General features: G+C 36.9%; 1 protein-coding gene across 4 annotated transcripts in view; it reads right to left on the reverse strand.

The window, feature by feature from the left end:
- Window positions 1-529: 529 nt before the first annotated feature.
- The window catches only part of LOC308187580 (acyl-CoA synthetase short-chain family member 3, mitochondrial-like), a 71,362-nt gene continuing 49,189 nt past the window's right edge, over window positions 530-22,702 (reverse strand). For all 4 annotated transcript variants that reach the window (XM_080575708.1, XM_080575709.1, XM_080575707.1 and 1 more), the window contains 7 exons: window positions 15,925-16,020; window positions 12,473-12,536; window positions 6,692-6,773; window positions 5,581-5,703; window positions 1,991-2,090; window positions 1,736-1,911; window positions 530-1,434 (listed from right to left, as the gene is read on the reverse strand). In XM_080575708.1, the coding sequence (XP_080431834.1) occupies window positions 1,360-1,434; window positions 1,736-1,911; window positions 1,991-2,090; window positions 5,581-5,703; window positions 6,692-6,773; window positions 12,473-12,536; window positions 15,925-16,020 (716 nt within the window). In that variant the 3' untranslated portion in view covers window positions 530-1,359. The remainder of the gene's footprint in view (window positions 1,435-1,735; window positions 1,912-1,990; window positions 2,091-5,580; window positions 5,704-6,691; window positions 6,774-12,472; window positions 12,537-15,924; window positions 16,021-22,702) is intronic.

A 22,702-nucleotide genomic window follows, 5' to 3' on the forward strand; every position in this document is an offset into this window, starting at 1 on the left:
ATGGCAGTAGCAGTGAGTGCTCCTGACCACTATGCCCCTCTCTTATCTCAGTTTTGATCTTGAATATTTTCCAGCATAACAGGAAAAAAAAAAAAAAGGTCTTAAAAAGGTCTTAAAATACGCTCACAACTTCTGAATCTGCCAATTGCTTATTGTTTATTCCTCGAAATAGCAATGCTGCATTTGAGCAGCATTCTCTTCTGCTTTTAAACTTTTCATTTATTTTTACATGTATTTCAGTGTATTTTATATATATTTTACAAGGATTTTTACATTTCTTGTTCAGTTAAAAACTGCAGCTTAAGAAGTAATGCATTTAGAGTGTGTATCCTCCACTTCCTGATACATTAAGAACCCTGAAAGTATTTTGAAAATGCCAATACTGTCAAGGAGTGGTTGCCTGGTATGTGTATTTGCTACATTTCTTAGCGATATGTATCTCAGCAAGCCTGAAACATCTAATTATGTCAGTGAAAGCACATCCTGGTTTATCCTTTTCATAACAGTTATGAAAAACACAACAACAAAATTATCAGAAAATGCAAGGGGTAAATGCTTGCATTTATTTAAAATACGTATTTTCTATTCAACATTACTATAGATAAATTAAGATTTTAACAGACTTGAAAGACAGAAATCAGCTATTATTTTACACAAAAAAAAGGCACTTCTAAAAGTCATTGACTCAAGCAATTAGAAGAATTTATAGCATAAAGATTTAGGAAAAATCAGTGGAATAGAGAAAACTAATTTAAAAATTTTTAAATTCATAAAAATTTAACTGGCATAAGGCTCATAATTTATAAGTGAAGACAAGTTATGTCTGCAACGATTTTCACATCAGAATTCCTACTTATTGCTGTCTTCAGTTTGTGACTTACCTTCTGAAAGCTGTTTTAGCCAAACTCAAGTTATTGGTTTCATTATACAATAATGGATATTGTAGAATCTCCATCACTAGAGATTTTCAAGATGTAATTGGACAGGGTACCAGGTAATTTCATCTAGGCTCCCTTTCCCCATGAAAAGTTGGACCTGATGATCTTTCAAGGTCCTTTCCAACCTGGGCTGTTCTGTGATTCCATGATTCTATTATAACGAGATAATACAGTGACTCCCTCCAAAGCTATATCAGTGTATGAATACTATTTAAAATTTTTAGCAATCTTAACATACAGCATATAATGACAACATGCAGTCTTCAGTATGCTTCATTGGCTATGGCAATACGGTAAAGAACACAGTACCATTTACGTAATAAAGACAAAAAATAGCCCCAATCATGACTATTTTTTAAAATATGTATTTCTTAACAGAAAGCCTCTGTATGTTTCAGTAACTGACACTTTTATTAACCTATTACCCCATTGATTTTTTCTTCAGCACTTCTTCTATGTGTTTAAACACGCTAGCATCTTCAATGGTTGGTGTTATCTGAAAAGGAAGAATATACATAAGCACGTGATAGTAGATTGCAGTCCTTCAACAGTAAAATAGAGTTTCATCCAGAGAATCTTCTAAATCTAGCCTTTGAAAACAGACAAGAAAAAAAAATGTATCTGATAAGCTCTGGAATGTGAAAATCTTTTGGGTAATAAATAGTAGAAATAAAATACTGTGTAATACTTGAAGTCATGGACCAGTTGCAGAATGGTCTCGAGAATCAAAACCATGATGTTGGGTCTTTGGATGCATTTATGTGCCTAGTTCATTAAAGCATACATCTTCAACTTACCTTATACGGCTTTCCACTGACAAGTGCAGAAAGAGCTGAACGTGGGATCTTGCCAGAACGCGTTTTTGGTAGCTGTTTCACAAACACCCCCTTCTGAAAAGCTGCCACTGGACCAATGTTATTTCGAACGCTCTCAATAATCTCTTCCAAAATCTTCCCCTCTTCTGTCTTTATATCTAGTAAAGAAGTTCATATCCTTTAACCTTTCCATGACTTTTGCAAGTTTTAGCACCACCAGTAGCGATGAGCTCTCACCTTCTCTGAGTACACACAGGGCAAAGGGAACGTGCCCTTTTAATGCATCCTCCTGGCCTACAACAGCACAGTCTGCCACAGCATGATGGAAGAGAACACACTGAGGGACAAAAAAACAAAACTAAACCAGATTAATAATAATTTGAATATCTCAGTTTAAAAAAAAAAAATCATAGGCAAGGACAAAAAAAAATAGACTTCTTAAACTTTGACGTCTAAAATTGTTTAGTCAGTACAACTCAGGATTCCATGTTGCAAATGTACCTGTGAATATTTATATGCACACCTATGTGTAGTTATCAAATAAGTGGAAGAAATAAAAACTGTGGCAGCACAAGATACAAATACAGAATCAAAGAATCATGGAATCATCTAGGTTTGAACAAAGCAAAGGTGATTTCCGTATAGTTTTGGGAAAACAAGAGTGTCACATCTATATTTTTGTTAGTTTGATTTTTTGCTGAGACAAATAATGTTAGTCTAACACTATGAATATTGTGCAGTTAAGTGAGTAAGGACCAAAACCACAGAAGCACTTCTATTACAGGGCTATAAAGTCGTATTTACTCATTCTCTGATGCCTTGTATCTTTTTAATTCTTTGCCAAACACAAGCCCTGTCTCAGCTTGCAGCCAACCTAGCGTTCAGCTGATCCTCTTGGAAATGTGAGGCCTCAACATTCTTAGACAAAAAAGGGAATTAAATCAGTCCCTTCTTTCCTACTGCACATGTACACAATTACACAAGTGATGGGCACTACCTCAAAATCTCTTTCAGGAAAACAGAATATGAGAGACTCTCTTGTTTCTAATTAGCCAGCTGAGGTTCTTACTTCCTAGAAGAAAAATCACCAAGATGTCTCAATACATACTGAGATATGCATCACTAAGTCTGGGACGAAGTTGGACTTAAGACACCAGCAGCTGTGAATCCTCTTCCAAAGCATCTAGCTCTTTTCATGCAACTCCAAATCCTGGTGATATTTGTCTACATCCCATACACCTATGAGCTTGAGTCACCTCCAGTCCAGAGCCTCAGTAATGCATTCTATTTCATGCTTTAAATACCCATTCTTTTCTGCTCTGCCTTCTTGATCCTGACCACAGCAACTGTTATAGAATTAAGAAAGAAAGAAAGAGATGAAACTATTTTTCATCTACTTTTCAATGAATTATACAGAAGTAGACTAGTAAGGTCTATGACCAGAGGTGCTGAGGCCTTTCCACAAAATCACAGGAATAATATCTTCAGTAATGTGACATTACCATCAATTCAATAATTATCCATCAGGATCCAACAGGACCCCTAAGGTGAAGATGTAAAGTGTACCCAGCTTCATTTTGTAGGAGCTTGTTTGCATTGTTCCAGTCTGTCACTTGTTCAGAAAAGTCTTATTTTGAGCTGGAATATTCCAATCACTGCAATATTTTCCTTCACTAATCTATCCCAAAAAATCCCATATGCATGCCTTTGACATTGGAACAGCTCATTTCATATGACTGAAAATGTAAATACTAAGTTAAAGGTTATCAAACTTTGTAAGACAGGCTGAAAAGATGATCAGAGAACAGAATCAACACTAGCCATGTAGAAACTGCTTACAGGTAAGAAACAGAGAAAGCGAAGGGGAATTCCTTGACTCAGTGGGCACAAGGATGGACTTCTAATGTAGCAGCAGACAGAAACCCCACTGTCAGTAAGGGAATTTTTCACGTTAAATTCCTTAACATCAGAGCAATTTTAGAAAGAGTCAAGCCAAGCACTGAACCATTGATGTACAGAGATGGATCAACACCAGCTGAGGTTACCAAAATGGCTAACATTCAGTGATTGGCAAGGTAAACAGTAACTCCTACTGCATCTCAGTAAAGATGGAGCCCTGATGATACTAATAGACAAAGAAACTAATTGTTTGGAACATAATGAAGCTGAAACACCAAAGCACTAAGGAAAAACTTGTTAAGCTTGTAATGCAGCTATAATGTAAATGCAGTTAATATACTTGCTCAACAAGGTGACTGTCACTTAATTAGAAGGCTATTCAATGAACCTCTAATTCTGTATTTACTGATCTTACTGAAAAGCTAACTGTGTTCTTGTAAATGCTTTCCCATTTAACTAGCAATTTTCTGTGCATGTATTAAGAACACTATTTTTTAGCTTTGTTCAGAAGGTGAATAGAGAGGCATCTGTCTGTAGTGATGAAACACCATTTCTGGGGAAAGCTCTAACAGGGAGAAAAACAGCAACACTGAGCTCCTGACCAGTTTCAGATGGATACAAAGATGACACGAATGTCATCTTTTGAGGTAATTCAGTTCCTCATTTGTTGTGCTAGCTTCAGATCTAGCTTGATGCCAGGTAACAATGCTCTTGTAGCAGCAGAGCAGTAATGGGTGGGGATGAGGTTCCCTGTTGTTGTAGAGCAACACAAAACACTCACTTCAAAGGGGAAATAGGTTTAAGCAGACTGAAAGACACCTTTATGTCTTCACAGACCCATCAGTACAGCAGCGGATCCAACTGCCTGGTTGACTGTTCCTTGAAGGACTGCCTACATTTATCAGGATTTGTTCACTTGTGTGACAGCAGTTTCTTCTATTCTTTTTTAAGTTACCCAGTCTTTAAAAAAATACAGTCACTAAAACATACTAATTAACATATTGCTAATATAAATATTAGAAAGGAAAAAAATGACAATTTAGTTTGTGATTCAGTGAACAGTTAACTTCAGAATTTTAAGTGTATTTTTCCCTTGTACTTACCTAGCACACCCTTTCCTAGCCTCCCTGAATAAGCATCTGATATATCATCAGGGAAATTTATAACTGGCAATCACAGCAGTTGTGAAGGGGTAAGTGAACAAAGATATGAAATCAAGATACTATTATGAACTGCAGTATTTGCAACTTTTTGAGCTTCATGGGAATTACATTAATGATTTTCAAGTGAGCAGTAGGATTTTTTTTAAAGAAAATCTTATTGTTCATTTAGCACTGCTCTTACAGTAAGAGAGAGACAAAAAACAGGTCTCAAGGAACTGAGAAGGAAATTCTTCAAAACAAGAAAAAGCACCAGATGTGACTCTATGCAAAAAGAATTCAGATAACATCAAACGCTAAAAAATAATAAATAAATAAATAATAAAAACAAACAAAAAAGCCAAACAAACAAAACCCAAACGACTAAAAACTGTATTTTAAGAAAAAAAGTTTCTACTCCTAAGTGATTTCAGTAGCTAATGCAATGACTTGACACGCTGAGCCTACATTACCTTAAAGTATTCCCAAGTAAGTATGTTAGAGCTTCAGGAATGCTTTCCATGCTACCACACTGCCCCTTACCTCCATCTTCATATGTCAAATCATGGCTGTTTTCTCAAGCCTGTGATACAAATTGCTTATTATTATCCTAGAACGCACCTTAATAGGAAGGACGTGAAACAATTATTGTTTTTCCTAAAAGTACCAATGCAAATGCAATCAAGATAAGCAGAATGAAAATAGATTTTTGGGAGATTTTTACTCTTCATGAACTCAGCTTGCTTTATTCATATTTCACTCTTCTACTTTACTGTCTGCAAAGCTCACCTCTTCAATTGCGCCTGCTGAAATTCTGTGTCCCGCGATATTGATCACATCATCAGCTCGAGACAGGACATATAAATAGCCATCTTCATCCATATAACCAGCATCCATAGTATCATAATATCCCTAAATACAAAATAAGCAAAAATAAAAATAAACTCAGGAAAGAGTACTAGGAAGATCCATCCATTTCCCATAAAGCCAACACACAAAACTGATTGTGTCAAATGAAGTAAATTTTGGTGCCTAAAAGATTTAATTCTATCTTTTTCACCATTCTTATGTCATCATATACCTTGGAGCTCCTTTTCCAGAAGTTTTTTTTCAGTCTTTATTAAGACAGAGCAGAAGACAATAAATAAGCCTGGATTTTTTCCACTCTGCCTACTTTGATCCCTGACAGCTTGGAGAAGGATGTTGCCTGAATCTACACAAGAAGAGTAGAATTGTTACAATACAATGGCAGTTGTCAAATTGACCCTTACGATACCCGTTTGCTGGATCCATTCATACACCACCATCACCATCATCATGCCAGTGCACAAAGAAAATAATCTGCCTGCTCAGTTCACTCATTTACTTTTATTGGACCAAATCTTCCATTCTGGACAATCTATCTGGACCAGTCTATCTATTTCTACGTGGAAAGGAGGACACGAGTCCCTAGATAGTCCATCTGACAAGGACAATTCAGTAAGGAGCCTCCTAAGTATTTACACACGTGGTAGACAAGTATGTATTTTGGACTGACGCTAAACTAGAATGATTAAATGTCAGTGGTAGTAATAAATTTGAAGTTATTCCAGTCTAAGTTTGAAATGCATCAATGCTTTTATCTTTATTAGACCAAATGACATAAAACAACTTTTAGGTTCAGAATCTTAAGGTTTACTTCTTTTGTTTCAGATCTGAAAAAAATCAGTGTGACCAAAAGCTGGAAGCATGTATGAAGAAATGTTTAACTTGAAATGCTTTTCAGTCTGTAAGAAACGTATCAAAGATCTCCCATTAAAATAAGATACGATATTTTTTTTATATTACCCAATTGAAAACTCATGTCATTCAGGGCTGCAAGATTACCAAAAGTTTATACAAGACATGTTGTAATTCTTACTGGAAATTTTTGGAAATACAACTTCTGGAATGCTTCCTGATTTTCCCAAAGTCCTGAGAACGCTCCAGGAGGCAAAGGCAACCTTAAATTAAAAAGAGCAGAGTGAAGTAGTTAGAAACACAGATATAACAAGTACAGCTCATGCTCTCCATTCATATTTTATATTCAGATAGCAGTCATTGAGTAGGAATAAGAAAACAGTAGAATATACTACTATAAATACTACTGTTATTTCTAAGGGTTTTGGCTCAACACATCCTATAAATCACATTCCCTGAAAGTATGGTTAAGGCAAGGCCACAAATGCCAGACACTTCCCAGTTAGGCACCCAGGTTTCAGGAGAGCGGTCTGGCTTCTGCCCCTATGGCAGGAATTCCAGGCCTACCATAAGACCTACCAGCTTAGTAAGCACCCCTGTGATACACAAACACGACAGAGTATTTGCCTTGAAAGAAAGAAATTAGAAAAGCAATATATCAGTCCCCATGTTTGTGTATGTGTAAGTTTAAATGAAAAACCTCTTGTTCAGATTCAAGAAAAATCACCCAAGAATGGTAGTTGCTATGTTTGTTGCTTGGTTGCTAATAGCACAGCAGTTCGTAACTGCCTGAATCATTGCAAATTTTGAACTTTCAGTTTATTTAACAGTCTGAAACATTCTTGTGATGGGTGAGAAAGGACAATTCACATTGACAAAATCCTTAATAAATTCCCCAAGGCTCTATTCAGTGGTTTCCACTTAGCCATTAAGTAGAAGAGCCAATTTTATTGCAGAAACCAGGAAAACATTTTGCTTTCTGTAATTACAATTGTTTAGAAATCTAAACTAAGAACTGTGTAACATATCATCAAAAATATAATCCCTGCTCCCAATGGTTTTGTTTGCTTGGTTGGTTAGTTTGTTTTGTTTTAAGGAAAACTGCAATGATTAGTACATCCACAGTGCATATTGCTGAGAAGCAAGAGAAATAATCTTCCTCAGTCTATGGAAACCAGGCTGCTAAACTACTGGCTACCACAGGTATTTCCACAGCACAACACATTGCACAATACAGACACAATCTGAAAATACTCCTCCATTGTTTTCTATAAAACACTATTTGCAGTTGGGACTCCATTCCATCTTCCTAAGCAAAAAACAAATGCCATCTCCTATGTGTCGGTCTTTCAGGCAAAATAATTGCACAGTGATGGGCACATGCAATTCTTCAGTGATAGCAAAGTGCTTAGGATCACAACTGACTAGAATTTGTAGGTGCTGGGAAAACACAAATCGCTAATAAAATTAATAACAGTGGAATTCAGCTTGCCAGAAAATAATGCAGCGTACTGGAATTTTGCCAAGACATCAGGATTAAAATACCCCAAGCCAAAAGTATCTCCATCCTACTGCTGTCCACGGGAATGCTGCCATGAATTCTAAAGGGAGCAGCACTGGATCATAATGATGTGAGAGGAGACAGAAGACTGAAATGTAACACTCTGGTCACACTTTATAAAAATAAGGTAATTTTATTACAAAGTGAGATATTAAGTGAGCTTGGCAGCATCACAAAAACCTCTGAAGTACTTTCACAATAACTGTTTTCTAGTAGCCAATTTGAAACTACAATCATTACCTGTTTTTTGAGCATTGTTTCACAGTTCATTTGTTTTTCATGCAACAGTGGCCGACCCACCTCTAACATTGCCTGGGAAAAGGTGACTGTGTCACATCCTTTCAGGATGCCACTTGGCAAAATGATGCAAGATTTCTTGCTGCTGGAACAAATTATTGACAGAGCACTCAGAAGATTATTTATAGGGAAAAAAAAATAAAAGAACAGCTTTCTGAAAGTATAGCTGAAAGTCAAAACTATTACAGGTGCTACCTTGCTGAGTTTCAGAAACGAGAAAAGTCATCCCTTCATTTCTTCATTTTACGGTAGACAATGGCAGTCACAGGCTGTTCATTACAGCCAGTCAAAGCAAACATCAGCCATGGTTACACAAGGTAGGCCTGTGAGTGGAATTAAGTCATCCTGATTGGCAGCTATATTATTACTCAGCATTTGTGTAGTACTGTGTGTAAACAGTACTCTTCAAAAAAATTTTTTGATTGCAAGTTTGAAAACCATCTCCAATCTTCAAGCTTTTTCAGACACAAAGAACAACAGGACTGGAAAAAGGGTGGAGAAGGGGTAAGAGAAGAGAGGATCTCGAGAATTTATGATTCTGCATGAAATAGCCCTTTAGTTAATTGAAAAAGGTCACAGAAGCAGTTGGCTTCAGTGTGGATATTGCAGGAAAAAAAATCTACAGTTTGATGGGGAAGAGGAAAAGCATCAAAAAAAAAATGTTAAAATGCCTGGAAAGAGTTAAAAAAGTTCAAATGCTACCCACATGTATTCAGCTCATTTTTGGACAAATTGCTCACACACTGGAAGTCCTACTCATGGTTTCACTTGTAAAGGGAAAAGACAAAGCTGATAAAAAAAAAAACACAATCATCTAAAATGACCTTCCGTACAACATGGGCTAAAGGATGTCATATACTAAATTCTACCTCAAGCCTGTAATGTTTGGTAAAATGAGAGTATCTTTACAATAGATATCCACGTATGACTTTGTGGTGTCAAGGAAAAACACCATATTCCTAAGAAAGTTGTTCCAATAGCTTATTCGTAAGACATTGCTTTCTAGGGTACAGTCCTTCATTTTATAAATCTAGCAAATTGTTCTTAGGTGTATGGCTGTTAATTACAAAAATGTATTGTGAGTAGTCTATGCAGGATGACACACTTTCTTTAAACGGTTCTACAAGCAACGATTTCCTCTCTGCAGCAGTCTTCAAGAAGTGTTTGGAGAATGTTCTCAGACACACGATCTGATTTTTTTTTTTTTTTGGGGGGGGGGGGTGATCCTTTGGGGATCCAGGAGTTGGATTTGATGATCCTTGTGTGTCCCATCCAACTCGGATATTGTATTCTTAAATGTAATTTAACTAATCACTTAGTTAAAAAACTAACACTTATCAGTTGTCCACTCCAACTTACAAAAACATTTCAGAATCACTGTACATGTAATGCATTGTCTCTCCTCTTTCTGAATAGGGAACAGAAATACTTATGTGGTTCTATGCAGTGGAAAATGGTAAAACTAATTTCTATATACTTATCACATAAAGCCCCATTACAGTGGCACAAAACAGACTACACAGAACACTAGAGGAAGTGTAACATGGTTAAGGACATTCCTAAAAGGATATAGAGGGAAATTTACTGGTAGACATTACTCTCTGGATAGAATGAATATATGGCAAATGTAGTCCTCTTTCTTTCGTGAATGAACGTAAAGAATGAGACAATGCTGACAACTGTCTCATTAAATAAAAATAATAGGTTTGTGATGTTCATAATGAAAAAGAGCGAAATTGAGTTTCCCACTGCATTGGAATTTAAATAGTATTTCTCTTTGCTAACATTCCTTTGAAATTTCTCATTGCTAATCACGATTACACATATACACACACACACACAGCTTCTCTGTTTTGTATTAATTACAGGCAGGTCAGAACAAAGCGAGCACAAGTGTGTCACTAAACCAGACTGGTCTTGCTAAAGGAAGTGACGGTCATTGCTGCTACGATTTTCACTTCAGAATGAATTCTTGGTTAATTATCCTTCACATCCAAAGATTCTAGCTCAAAAAAAACGTAAATGTGGAAACAATTCATATAAACCCACTCTCATGAGCTGCAGTAATCTTCGTTTTCCTTTGCCCTTTCATCATCAATGTTGCGATGCTGCATTTGATTACTCTATCCCGAAAGACTTGTGAAGTCAAAAATATTATTGCATGTCCAGGTAAATTATCCTCTGTGAGAGTTCTCATCAGTAAAAAATCTTTCCAAAGGGCACAAAGATGATGATTATATGAAAAAACATCTGGTAGGTATGAGTAAAGAGAATAACATACTTGGTGTAGGGAGATGGAGCAATGAGGTGTAAGAATGACCTTTCTAAACTATTTGACTCCTGCAGGTTAAAATTAAATTTTATAACTCTATTGCAAGAACAGGTATTTTAAATACTATACTTATGAGCACTGCAAGCCTCAAGCAGCCCCCAACAGTCCTTACCAGCAGTTAGACTAGGCTAAAAATAACCAAGAGCTGCATCGTACCACTTTTGCACAGCTTGTATTGTAGGCAGTGTGTGGTCATACTCCTTTCCCAGAAATACTGAAGAATATTTCTCAATTCATGTATGCTGCAGATAAAGCAAATACCCCTGTTTTGTTGTGTTTTGTTTTGTTTTTCTAAAGCCATAGACCATATTTTGCTGCTGACTGTATGACAGAGGAAGAGTCAAAACTACCCTGATTCCCCCACTTCCTACAAGATGCCTGAGGATCCTGGGGTGATAAACAAACCCTGCTAGTAACAAGGATCATCACCACTATTTTTAAGGGGTCTGTATGAGTAGAGGTCTGCTAAAGGAACGAACAGGGGAAAGGCTTCCTTTGCAGGAAGGCTTTATGAAAACTAGTCCTAATCTAAAAATTAAGGAAAAAAAAAAAAAAGAAAAAGAAAAGAAGTTTTACAGCTAAACAATAATTGAGCTGAATGCAGGAGCAGATAGAAAATGTGATGTCTTAACCTAACAGCCACCAATTTTTATGAACAAAATAACCAACTAAACGCTGTCAGGAAATTGTCACTTATTAGAATGAAAGCTGGAACAAAATTATTAAGACACTCCAAACCATAATATCCTAAAACCAACTTCTGTTAACAGTCTATAGATTCAAACATTGGACATGTTAAAAACATACAGAATTGGTCTCCTAAAGTTCATCAAAACCTTTGCCTTGTTTTTTTGTTTTGTTTGTTTTCTTTGTATTTTACAGTTAAGCTGCATGATGAATTTTAAGAGTTTATAATGTGTTGAGAGATTGTCAGAAAAAACACTGGAACAGAAAGACGCGTTAACAATTAACCTACACAAAATTGGTTTCATAATGACTGTTTTTGAAACAGTGTAATTTCGCCCCTACTACTCTTTCCTCTATTTCAGAATGGATATTATAATAAATAAGGACATGATAAAATAATAGAAATGGTACAGGGAGACTATTCATTGAGTGATCCAATTAAAAAAAAAAAAAAAAAAGGAAGGGGAAGGGGAAAAGTGTAAGAGGGAAGGGAGGAGAATACAGAGAAAAATAAGGAGGAAAATCTCCGCACTATTTCCCTATCCGTTTACTTGGCTGCAGCAAAAATCATGCTGGGAAAAATAAAACAACAAATCAATACATAAACACACTTGTAATCCCTTAAGAAAAAGGCTTAAATATGGGGCAGTGTTAGGGAAGATAAATCTTGGCTTTAAAACTTTGACAATAGCCCCAACAGATCTCCTAATGTGACAATATCCACTTCTGACAGGCATGTAAATACCAAGATAGTTATGACTCAGAAATGTTATCTACCTGTTTGTAGATGTAATTCAGATCATTTGGCAGAGAGTTACTAAGGATGAAATTAATTTCACTTAGCTTTAGGTAGCTAGTGTTAAGCACCTATTCTAAGCTGTCTGTGTCACCCCTACAGCTGGCGAAGAGACATAAGCACATCTGGAAGGTGATTTCTTCCATCCTAGCTGAACGCTTATGACAACTAGGGGCAATTTTCTTTCAAAATACCTTTCTCTATCCACTGATTACAAACATGAGTTTTATTATGGCAACAGTTAGGCACTAAAGAGGCAGAAGTTTCAGAAAATACTTAGTTTGCTTACTTTACCACAATATTTCCTAAAGTCTTTGTCTTCACTGGTTCCTTCTTTTCATCCAGAATCATCACTGTAAAAACAAGTAATATAGGAAGAGAACTCCTGTTAAGTAGAGTATTTTTAGGTGGAGGACAGTGTCTTTGTTCAAGGATATCAATTTATGTCACAGTTGAGAACGGCAATACACCAAGCAACAAAAGGTATTAAGTAATTTGAGAGTAGGTTATTCTAGTCTAACGCAAAGATGTAATTTAACTTGTGAATTACCCAAAGCTGTGCAGCAGCGTAATGCTAGAGAACACCGAAAAATCCAGACCTTTGAACAGAAGACTTTTCCCCAGATGACAATGACCCATCACCTTCAGATCGCATCTTGGCATGAAGTATGTAGGCTTCTGAGGAAAACCACCTGAAATAGCCTCCTCAGGGCAGTCAGCTGGAAAATCTACTACAACCACCTTTTTCATCTGAAGGCATAGGGATAAGGAAGAATGGTAGATAGGCCACAGTACTTCTTAACTAGAGTATCAACTTGGCCAATAATAAATGGAATTAAACAAAATGAAATAAAAAAACAGGGATGAATGGTTTGACGGACTAAGCTGACATGGATTTAAAACATGCTTTTTGAAGTCTGCCCAAGCAAAGAAAGCTATGTTCAGCTGGAATTAAACTAATACAAATAATCTTACATTCTGTATTAAAAAGTTACAGAGGAAATGGGGAAAAGAGGATGACAAACTTCTGACTAAAGCCCCGCTAAGAGTCTTATGAGTAATACCACATCTTATCTGTCCAAAGAACAGAAAAGTCTGTAATTTACTATTTCTGGATGAAGCCACTCCTTCACAGAGAATGGTATTTTTTAAGTGACTGAAGAGCCTGCTGAAAGCAACAGCTCAGCACACACACACAGGCAAGTCAACCACACCGGTTTTACAATTCAGTGATTTGGAATCTTTTATCTTTTTAGATGTTGTGAGAACATGGTAATGTTACATTTGGAGAATTTAGACTTAGAATACAGAAAGACAAAGACCCACGCACCTGTATCTTTAAATGCTTCCCAAACCCCCAGCTTATTTTTCCTGTTTTTATTATATTAAAGTAAAATCTAAACAGTTTATTTTATTAGGGTAGGAATTCCAGCATTTATTCTCCTCCTTGCAAGCAATGTATTTCAATGTACAAAAATCTGGGGAAGGTGGGTACTACACCGCTTACTCTTGAATTACTAGAAAAGTGACAGTTTGTGAACAGTGCAATGAAATTATCTGAAAAGATTCAAAGAAATCAATTTATTTCAGCAGTATGACAGGAAAGAAGTCTACTTAAGTAGACTTTTTAACTTTCTCTTTACATCGTAGCATAAATTAAAAAAAAACTTTAGCAATGTCCAAAAACCATTACCAGTTGTATAATCTAAAAATACCAAATCTATCTTCTAATGCATAAGGCATAAGGAACTCTTCTAATTAATACAGTAACAGCAGCCAGAACAACATCAAAACAGATGTGGGTGACAGTGAGACAGCTGTCTGCACAGAGTAATTTCAAAAGATCCACTACTTAATGAATGGCTGCATTACAGGACATAATTGGCCTCAAACCAATAAGTAAAAAAGGTACAGTTCTTTCCTAAATCTTTACTGAATTTCAGTGTTCAATTTATTTTTCTTTTTTTATTGCATGTTTAAGATATTTCCTCTGCTCTACTTGAAGGAATTCCTTACTTACACTCAATGACATGTTTCAAAAAATTCATGTGAAAATTTTTATATTCTTGCTACTCATACATTTCGGGGCAGGACATTTTCTAGCATGTGTCATACCTTCTTCCACTCCTCCCTATTTATTAAAACTGTAGACAAACTTCACAGCTTGGTTTTAATGCTGTTTTTAACCTAATGTTTGTCTTCGTGCTGTAAGTGCTAGAACCCAGAACCGCTGCAAGTATTTTCTTTAATGTTCATTTCCATTTCTTCCATCTATTAGGAGAAAAAATAGCTAAGCTTTTTCTGCCCAAGAATGTGAGAACCTTTCCCGAAGACAGTTTGATCTTTAAGAAATGTAATTATTATTTGGACTTCAAGTAACTCTTGAGAACTGTGTTAAGATCAGGCTTCCCAGGTATGAAAATATTTTTGCATTCTTAATCCTGTAGCTGTACCCTCTACAAAAAAATAACTTCCAGACAATGAGTGCTCTCCCTTTTGCTGCTGGTTCATAACCTACCATTTTCCCAGCTGGAAATAAAAATGCTCTACAAGTACTCAAAGATAATATGCTTAACATCTCTCTCAAATATGAGTCCATACACCTGTACATACAGTCAGTAAACTGCTTTTGAGGAAGGAAGGAAGGGAGGAAGGGAGGAAGATTCATATCCTTGCCAGGTTGCTTGTTAGTTCACTAGTAACACGTTTGTGGAAGACACAGACCTCACGCTAAGACCTCATCTCTTTGTGCACTTCAGGATACTTCTCATATAAAAATGTAGCACCAAAAGAAAATCTAATCAATAAGTCTCTGAGACATAGTTATTTGACATACATCTTCCAAAACAAAACTATTTAGGCTCTGAAAATTGAAAATACAGGTATGACAAAACATTCAAAGTGCAAGTTACAGCAATTATTTGTCTAGTTATCATTTCCTCTTCTGTTGATGGTTATGACTAGCAGGTTCTTCCTGCTGTGCCAATACAGTTTTACTGCTGCTTCTCATTTAATTCTGTGCGATTGTAGATAAAGCCTTAAAGCACAGTATTTTTTTCATATCTTTGTTATATCCAGTTTAGAAGTACGTGGTAGCCCCTTTATATAACAGAAGTAGGATTAGTTTCTCAATGTTTTGGAGAATTACTCTGAAAGGAACGGCTGAGGTCACTGGGCCTGTTCAGCCTGGAGAAGAGGAGGCTGAGGGGAGACCTCATCACAGTCTACAACTTCCTCGTAAGGGGGTGTCGAGAGGCAGGAGACCTTTTCTCCATTAACACCAGTGACAGGACCCGCGGGAACGGGGTTAAGCTGAGGCAGGGGAAATTTAGGCTTGACATCAGGAGGGGGTTCTTCACAGAGAGGGTGGTTGCACACTGGAACAGGCTCCCCAGGGAAGTGGTCACTGCACCGAGCCTGTCTGAATTTAAGAAGAGATTGGACTGTGCACTTAGTCACATGGTCTGAACTTTTGGGTAGACCTGTGCGGTGTCAAGAGTTGGACTTGATGATCCTTAAGGGTCCCTTCCAACTCAGGATATTCTATGATTCTATGATTCTATGAATTTCTTAAGCACAATCACATTCCACAACACACAAAAAGGCAGCTTCCTGTTACAAGGAGGAAAATGTGTTAGCAAGACTGTAATTTGCTTTCCCTATGAGGTCTTAGATTAAAGTGCACTTACTCAGGAATATAAGCAATATCCTTTTCTAGCAGCATACTTAGCACAGTCTTACCATTGTACCCTGGTACTGGTTTTCCTGCTTGTCCAGGTGGAGGCGTTGTAGAGTTTCCCAAACCAATGCAGGAAGCGGTAATTGCAGAACCAGATTCTGGTAAAAGAACACAAATACATCAACCAAGATTGCTTCTTGTGTCATTGAGTATTTACTGTTTCTAAGTTTTGCTTCTAGTTCAGCGTATCACAATTAAAAAATAAATAAATAAAAATGCCAGACAAGCAATGGAAGATTTAGAATTCAGGAGATTCATATTTGTTATCCAATAAATGCCAGTTCATCAAAGAAATCTGCATTCTTCACAGGGGAGCTTTTGCATTCCATAGGAGATAATCAAAAATACAAACATTCTGCATTACACCATTAGCTTATTCTGCTATGGGTATGACGTTATACCACACCAGTAGGAAACTGCCTACAGCAAAACCATGACAGAAATACTGTGTATGGCAGATGTATTTCAGAGGTTGTTTTAGAAATCAATATCTTTGGAAAGAATGAATTCCAGAAAAAACAATCCACTCTTGGTTGATTATCTTATCACTGTAGGGCAGTGATATCAAAGTATCCGTAGTTCTATTGCGGAGCTGAAAAATTCTACACATTCTGAGGTTTGGAAGGTAAATAAACACAAAATCTCCACAACACTATTGGTCAGGAAAATCATAAAAAAGGAAAATCTTCCCGAACTTTATTGTAAATAATGCAGAAAATTCAGGAATACCTCTTTTATAATCCTGGAGGTCTCACTAGTATTTCTTGGCAAGAACTATTTCAGGCAATAAAAAGATTCAAGAAGAAATAAGGTAGAAAAGTCAGAACTAAATTTCATGTTGCCAAAATAAACTTGAAAGGAATGCTGTAAGGAATGGGAATCAAACAGCTCCAAGATTTTGTGATCATAATCCAGCTGTATTCTCCTCCATCTACAAACACATTTACAAACATTCAAGTTTTACTAATGACAGCATATTAGAGTTTTGTTGTGTTTTTTATTTATTTATTTTGCCAGAAGACAAATAACTGGTTTAAATAACTCCTGGTTTTTGAATCTTAGGAAGAAATTTATTCATCTAACTGCAGACAAATAACTTAAACACTTGCACTGCATGCCTTTGCTCCCTGTGTGGAGCTCACTCAAGGCAAGTCTGGAATCCCTGCTGCACTGGTAACATAAAATACCTTCTTCAGACAGCATGAATATCCCCTGTAGTGCCTACACCTTTCTAATTATCCCCACAGTTGGGCAGCTACAAAGTCCTCCCTTCTCACCCACGCCCTTTTTTTCCCCCTTAAGAAAGCTCAATTTCACATAATACTTTTATTCTACAAGAGTTATTACTAAGAAAGAGGAATAAAAAATATATATTGTCATATAGCAGAGTCTAAGTTTGAAAAAAGACCAGTTCTCCTTCCTTTCCTTGTAAGAAAAATAGAGAAATTTATTTGAATGCTGCTATAACTCTGAGCTGTAGGGGAAAAAAAAAAAAAAGAAAAAAAAAGCAGGTGTAGGTAGTTGTAGATATTAGCAGGGACACAATATGGGGCTAGAACTATAAAAATATGGTTTTATCATTCTGGAGATGTCCCAGGTCTCAGGTCACTTGGAATTCATAGTCCACATCATGCTCAAGTTTCAGCACAGCTAAGCAGGTTTGTGTTCAGCTCTGTATCTGGGCTCTGATCAGTATGCCCAGATTTATCTTCAGTTCTCTTGCATTAGCTCACTAGAGTTGTTTTTGCTGTGAATTTTCTCAGCTTCCACAGCATTTCTTTGCCACTTCAGAAATAGTTAAATGATTATTCAATTGCTTAAAGAAGCAAGAACAAGAACAAAACCACCACGAGTTTGTGTAATATTAAGTTAGGTGTTAATAAGTAGCTGAAAATTAGCATTAACATCGCATACTTATGCTAGGGCCTAACTCCAGCTGCAGAGCACAGACCAAGAATTATCAACCCTCAATGCTAAAAAGTTTGCTTGGTTGCTTCCCATTTTCCATCGTTCTATTTTTTCTACATAACGCACATTTCCCACACAAACATTGATCTTGTTTTTTTCTTCCTTCCAAGAAAGCAGAACATCCAAACAATTATAGAGATGACACAACATCAGCATCACCTAATGTAGCCAGCAAGTGATCATACTGAAAGCTGCAGGAAGCGAAACCCACAATTTATTCAGCAGTTTCAGAGCTCCATATTTTGCACAGTACTGAAGTTACTGACCTCAACTTTTTCCCTTTTTTTTTTTCCTTAGAGCAGAATGAAAAAAGTTATATTCCTTAGAGAAAAGTGAGTTGGAAAAGACAGTGGAAGGGACAATTTCTTTTTGACTGCATTGGCAGGAGGAGAAGTGATGGCACAGATTACATCTTGCCTTACATATTGCAAGGCAAGAGCTAAAAACCATACTGTAACAGATCAGATGAGAAAGGTATTCATCAACTAAACGCAGTCATTAGATTCGCTGCTGAGAGAGAAGGAACACAGCACCACTGTAACCAGATGCACCAGTAAGATTTAGGAACTCATAGAGACTTCTAATTGCAGAGCTCTCAATCAAAAAACCCCTGGGGAAGAAGGGGGATCTGTGAAATTTCTGAAAATTTGTTTGGATTTGTTTGCCTCTTTGATACACTGCTAATTAAAAGAATACAAACTAGAAAGGAAACGTGGTCATACTAGTTTGTGTTTCTGCTTTTTGGAAAACAGTGAATAAGACTGAATGTAAGTCCGTTTATTCTAAATAAGAATCACAAGTTCTAAAACTCTCTGAACAACTCTTTAAAAGATTGCTGCTGTTTCTTCTATTGTCTTCTCAATTACCAGTAGAAATATATCACTTTCATATTTACCCAGCGGTCTAATCTCTAGGCTGTGCATTCAATGCCCATGGGTCAATAAGACTTTTTATATACATGAAAAAAATATGGCTTGTTGGTATTCGGACCAGATACTAATTAAGAGAGAGAATCCCAGAAGCATCCACTCTTTATGTTAGGTTAAGAGTTCCTGAATGCTAAGGACTCTCTTACAAAATAGAAGCACCAAGGAGTACTGTCAGAAGACAGCATGCATCTTTGTGCTGTACATTTCTTAGGAAATCAATGTGTATCTTTCAAATAGGATGCTGGATTGAAATATAAGTTTCCCAAACCAATCAGAAAACACCAACCGCTTTCCAGGACAGCATTTTTCATCAAGGAAAAAACAGCCTGACTTGAAAGGAGAATTGAATAGAAAATCCTGCTGAAAAGAAATCAACACTGTTCAGAAGAATACAGAAAAACAACTACTGATGAGAAATTTTCCTTACCAATTACGTGTACTACAAGTTCTGTGTGGCCATTTTTTATATTTCCAATAAGCAAAGCTACTTAAGAATCTTTGTTTGAATTAAGTTTGGTTTATTTACAATTAAAGTCAGGATTTATATGCAGGTTACAAGACATAGGTCAGAAAGTAAAAACAGCAGCAATTTGAAGTAGGATAACATTTGTCAAATGGACGTTGTATTCCACCCACCCCTTACACCAGGTGTCTAAATGTGCACACAGATATCCCTTACTTGACTCATTTGTTTATAGTTGGAGATTCTCTGAAATTAACGTGCAGTGTCTAAACAGATTCCCAATACTGCAATCTTTAGGAACTTGCATATTTTTAATGTAACAACTAGAACAGTTGATCTGTCTTTGATCAATCCCTTCTGCACACATGTAAGGTGCTAGCCTTCCACTCCCTACACAAGCAAGTCAGCAGCCCTCCAGCTGTGGAAGGCTTTTCAGGGACAACTGGATCATAAACCCAATTTACTTCCTGCCTAACACCTTATTATGTGACAATGAAACAGCTATTTAGAAGAGCAATGTTTCACAACTAGTCTGAACTACAGTTCAGATGTTGAAGTACATTCAACATCTGCTTCGAGTTACAATGGAGGGAATATATATACCTCTGAGAATAATGGAAAGCACTTTACTGAGACGTGCGAGACAGAATTACTGAGAGTTTGTCTTAAAATCATAGCTGTTAAAATGTCCCAAGTCCCTCCTTACATCACTACTTTCAGGATCGGGGCTGACCTAAAGAAATTCACCCTCGAATTTCAAAGATGTGACTCTCTCTACATGTAGGAGAAAACTATTATTTCAAAGAGATTTCAATATTATTGTGCTACATTGGACACTTAATGGATAGTCTGATACAGGCATTTTTGTTGCATTTGTGTCTCTGAAAGCAATTCTTACATTACAGAAAGTGCTGCTGATGCAGAAGCACAGAGTGCATTTGCTTATGAGTACTACGGCAAGTCTGTATGCCTGACTTTATTCATCACAATTCCTCCAGCTGCCCACATGCCTGACTTGAAGAAGCTGGGATTTGCCAAATGATGCAGGGCAACAGCTAGTAGTTCTGTGCCCCAAATTGTCTTGCTCATTCACAGTACACATTCAAGTTCAATCAAAATAAACAGTTTTGAATTTACTCAGAACTCAAGATGAAAAATGCCCTGTACCACTTACAATTCCTAAACTGTCTCATGTTCTTCAATATCATAAACTGTTAGACTGCTAAAATATTATATTTTCTGGTAGGATATACTTAGGGAAAGTATACTGCACTCCGACATTAATATTTGGGCTTGGGCTGCACTAAGTGACTGACATAAGGCTGAATTTGTCAGGATGCCACATATAGATGCAAGCAGAAGAGGCAGCAAGTTCTTATGTAGCAGGAGACGAAGAAAAGAAAAAGGAGCAACTGTCATACATTAACATATTAATGTACATGATAAATGTAATAAACTAAATTCTTACTGTGGCAGTACTGTTTTCAGCCATTTTCCTAGCAAAGTTGTCATTTTGGTCGAGTGGAATTAAAGGGATCACTACAGCAGAAGACAGCACAGATGAAATGGAGACAAGGGTCTACAGAAGGGAGGAAGCTTAGGCAGTACCCATTAACGTGCAGTATCCATCCACACAGCAAGAAGACAGCTCTGAAAACTCCCTGCACTTGCTCCCTCCACACAGCAGTCATTTTAGTTATGCTAGGAAGGACGGAATGAAGAAATCAGTAATGTACCAGGAACATGTATTCTCAGCATGGCAACAACTAATGGGCACCCAGAAACAGAAAACCACAGTACCAGATGAGTTCTAGCACTCAAAATCCACATCACAGCATGCCATGCTGCTTCCTTGTAATAAAACTAAACCTAACACATCACAGAAATATGTACTGGGGAGGACTCTGACATTCAGGGACCAGCTCATCGAGTGTTCCTACAGACCTCATGCTCTTCATCCTTCAGCATACAACCCCGCACATTTGTCAGTTTCTCCAGCATTTAAACCCAAGCAAGCTTCCAAGTCTCTGACTGCACTAGCAGTAGGTGGCCTCACTCACAACTTCGGATTTAGCACTGTTAAGCCATGATAAATTATAGATAGGCATGTTGCTGGGCTGGTAGTCCAAGCACCACTTTAGTCTTATGCTCACTGGTCTTGGAAGAGAATTTCAGATAATCTTTTTACAGTATAGCTCAGCCATGCCTTCAGCAGACACTCAAAAACATCAACTGCATAATTTTGCCATGAAGTTTTCTGCATCTTTTCCCTAGAAGATATCTATATTCTCTGCAGAGCTCCAGGTTGACACCTAATGAAGTATTAACGTGTAGATATACCAAGTACACTTGGCTAGTGCTGGGCATTTCACTACAAATAGTCTGACCCTAATTATCCATCAAAATTAAAGCAAGGAGATGACATCTGGCCACTCTTACCCCAGCACCACACACGGCAAAGAGGTACACAGGTTGGCTGATCCCAAGGGAGTGGGATGTGATGCTGGGCTGTCAGCTGGAAGACTGCCAAAAAAGTACAGTACAGATGAACCCATATTGTCAGTGTACATTGATACGCAGTGATTTTTTCAGCCTTCTAAGGACAAAGGCTAGTGAAAATTGCTTTTTTAGATATATGATAATCATATCAAGAAATTCTCCATTCCTTTTACCTATTCCCTCTTCAATACACTTAAGTCTGTCATCGAATGAAGTGAAATTTTATGACAGAGCTTATATTTACTGAAATTTTAATCTTCTTCCTAACATATTTAGCAGGGTACTACAGCAAATTATAAGAGAGAAATGAGAAAAGCCACAAGAGGATAACAATGACTGAAGAATCTGGAGACCTGTAAATTCTTAAGGATTCCCTGCTTCAGTTTTACTAATGCTGTCAAAAAGAAAATGTGAAATTAAATCCAATTCACACATTATGCACAATTAGGTTAGAGGAAAGACAATCTGTCATCCTGAACTGTGAAACGCTTTGCTGAATAATAGTGAAACTTCAAAAACTCTGTCACACATCATTTTGTATTTCACTTCAACCCTTATTTTTGAGGACTATGATGGATGCAGCAGATAAATTCTTGAACAGTGATAGCAATTACCATTTATTTTTCCTCCATCTGACTTAATTCTTAACTTACTCCTCTTGTGAATTAAACTCATACAGAATCAACACAATACATACAAGGTACATACAGAATGTCAAAATGCAGTGAGTAGTAGGGGTCTACCCTAATAGCAAAACCCAAAAGAAATACATAATTTTAGGTGAGGTACACAAGCAGAGTGATTTGTAATCAATACTTCCATAGGTACTTTTTTTCATACATGTTCTAAAGAGAGTTTTTAAACGCCTTACAAAAATATGTAAAGCTAGTGTGAAGCATGTGCAGTAAACCAACTGGAAAG

This window comes from Anser brachyrhynchus (genome assembly GCF_964034855.1).
Source record: "Anser brachyrhynchus genome assembly, chromosome: 1".
NCBI lineage: Eukaryota > Metazoa > Chordata > Aves > Anseriformes > Anatidae > Anser > Anser brachyrhynchus.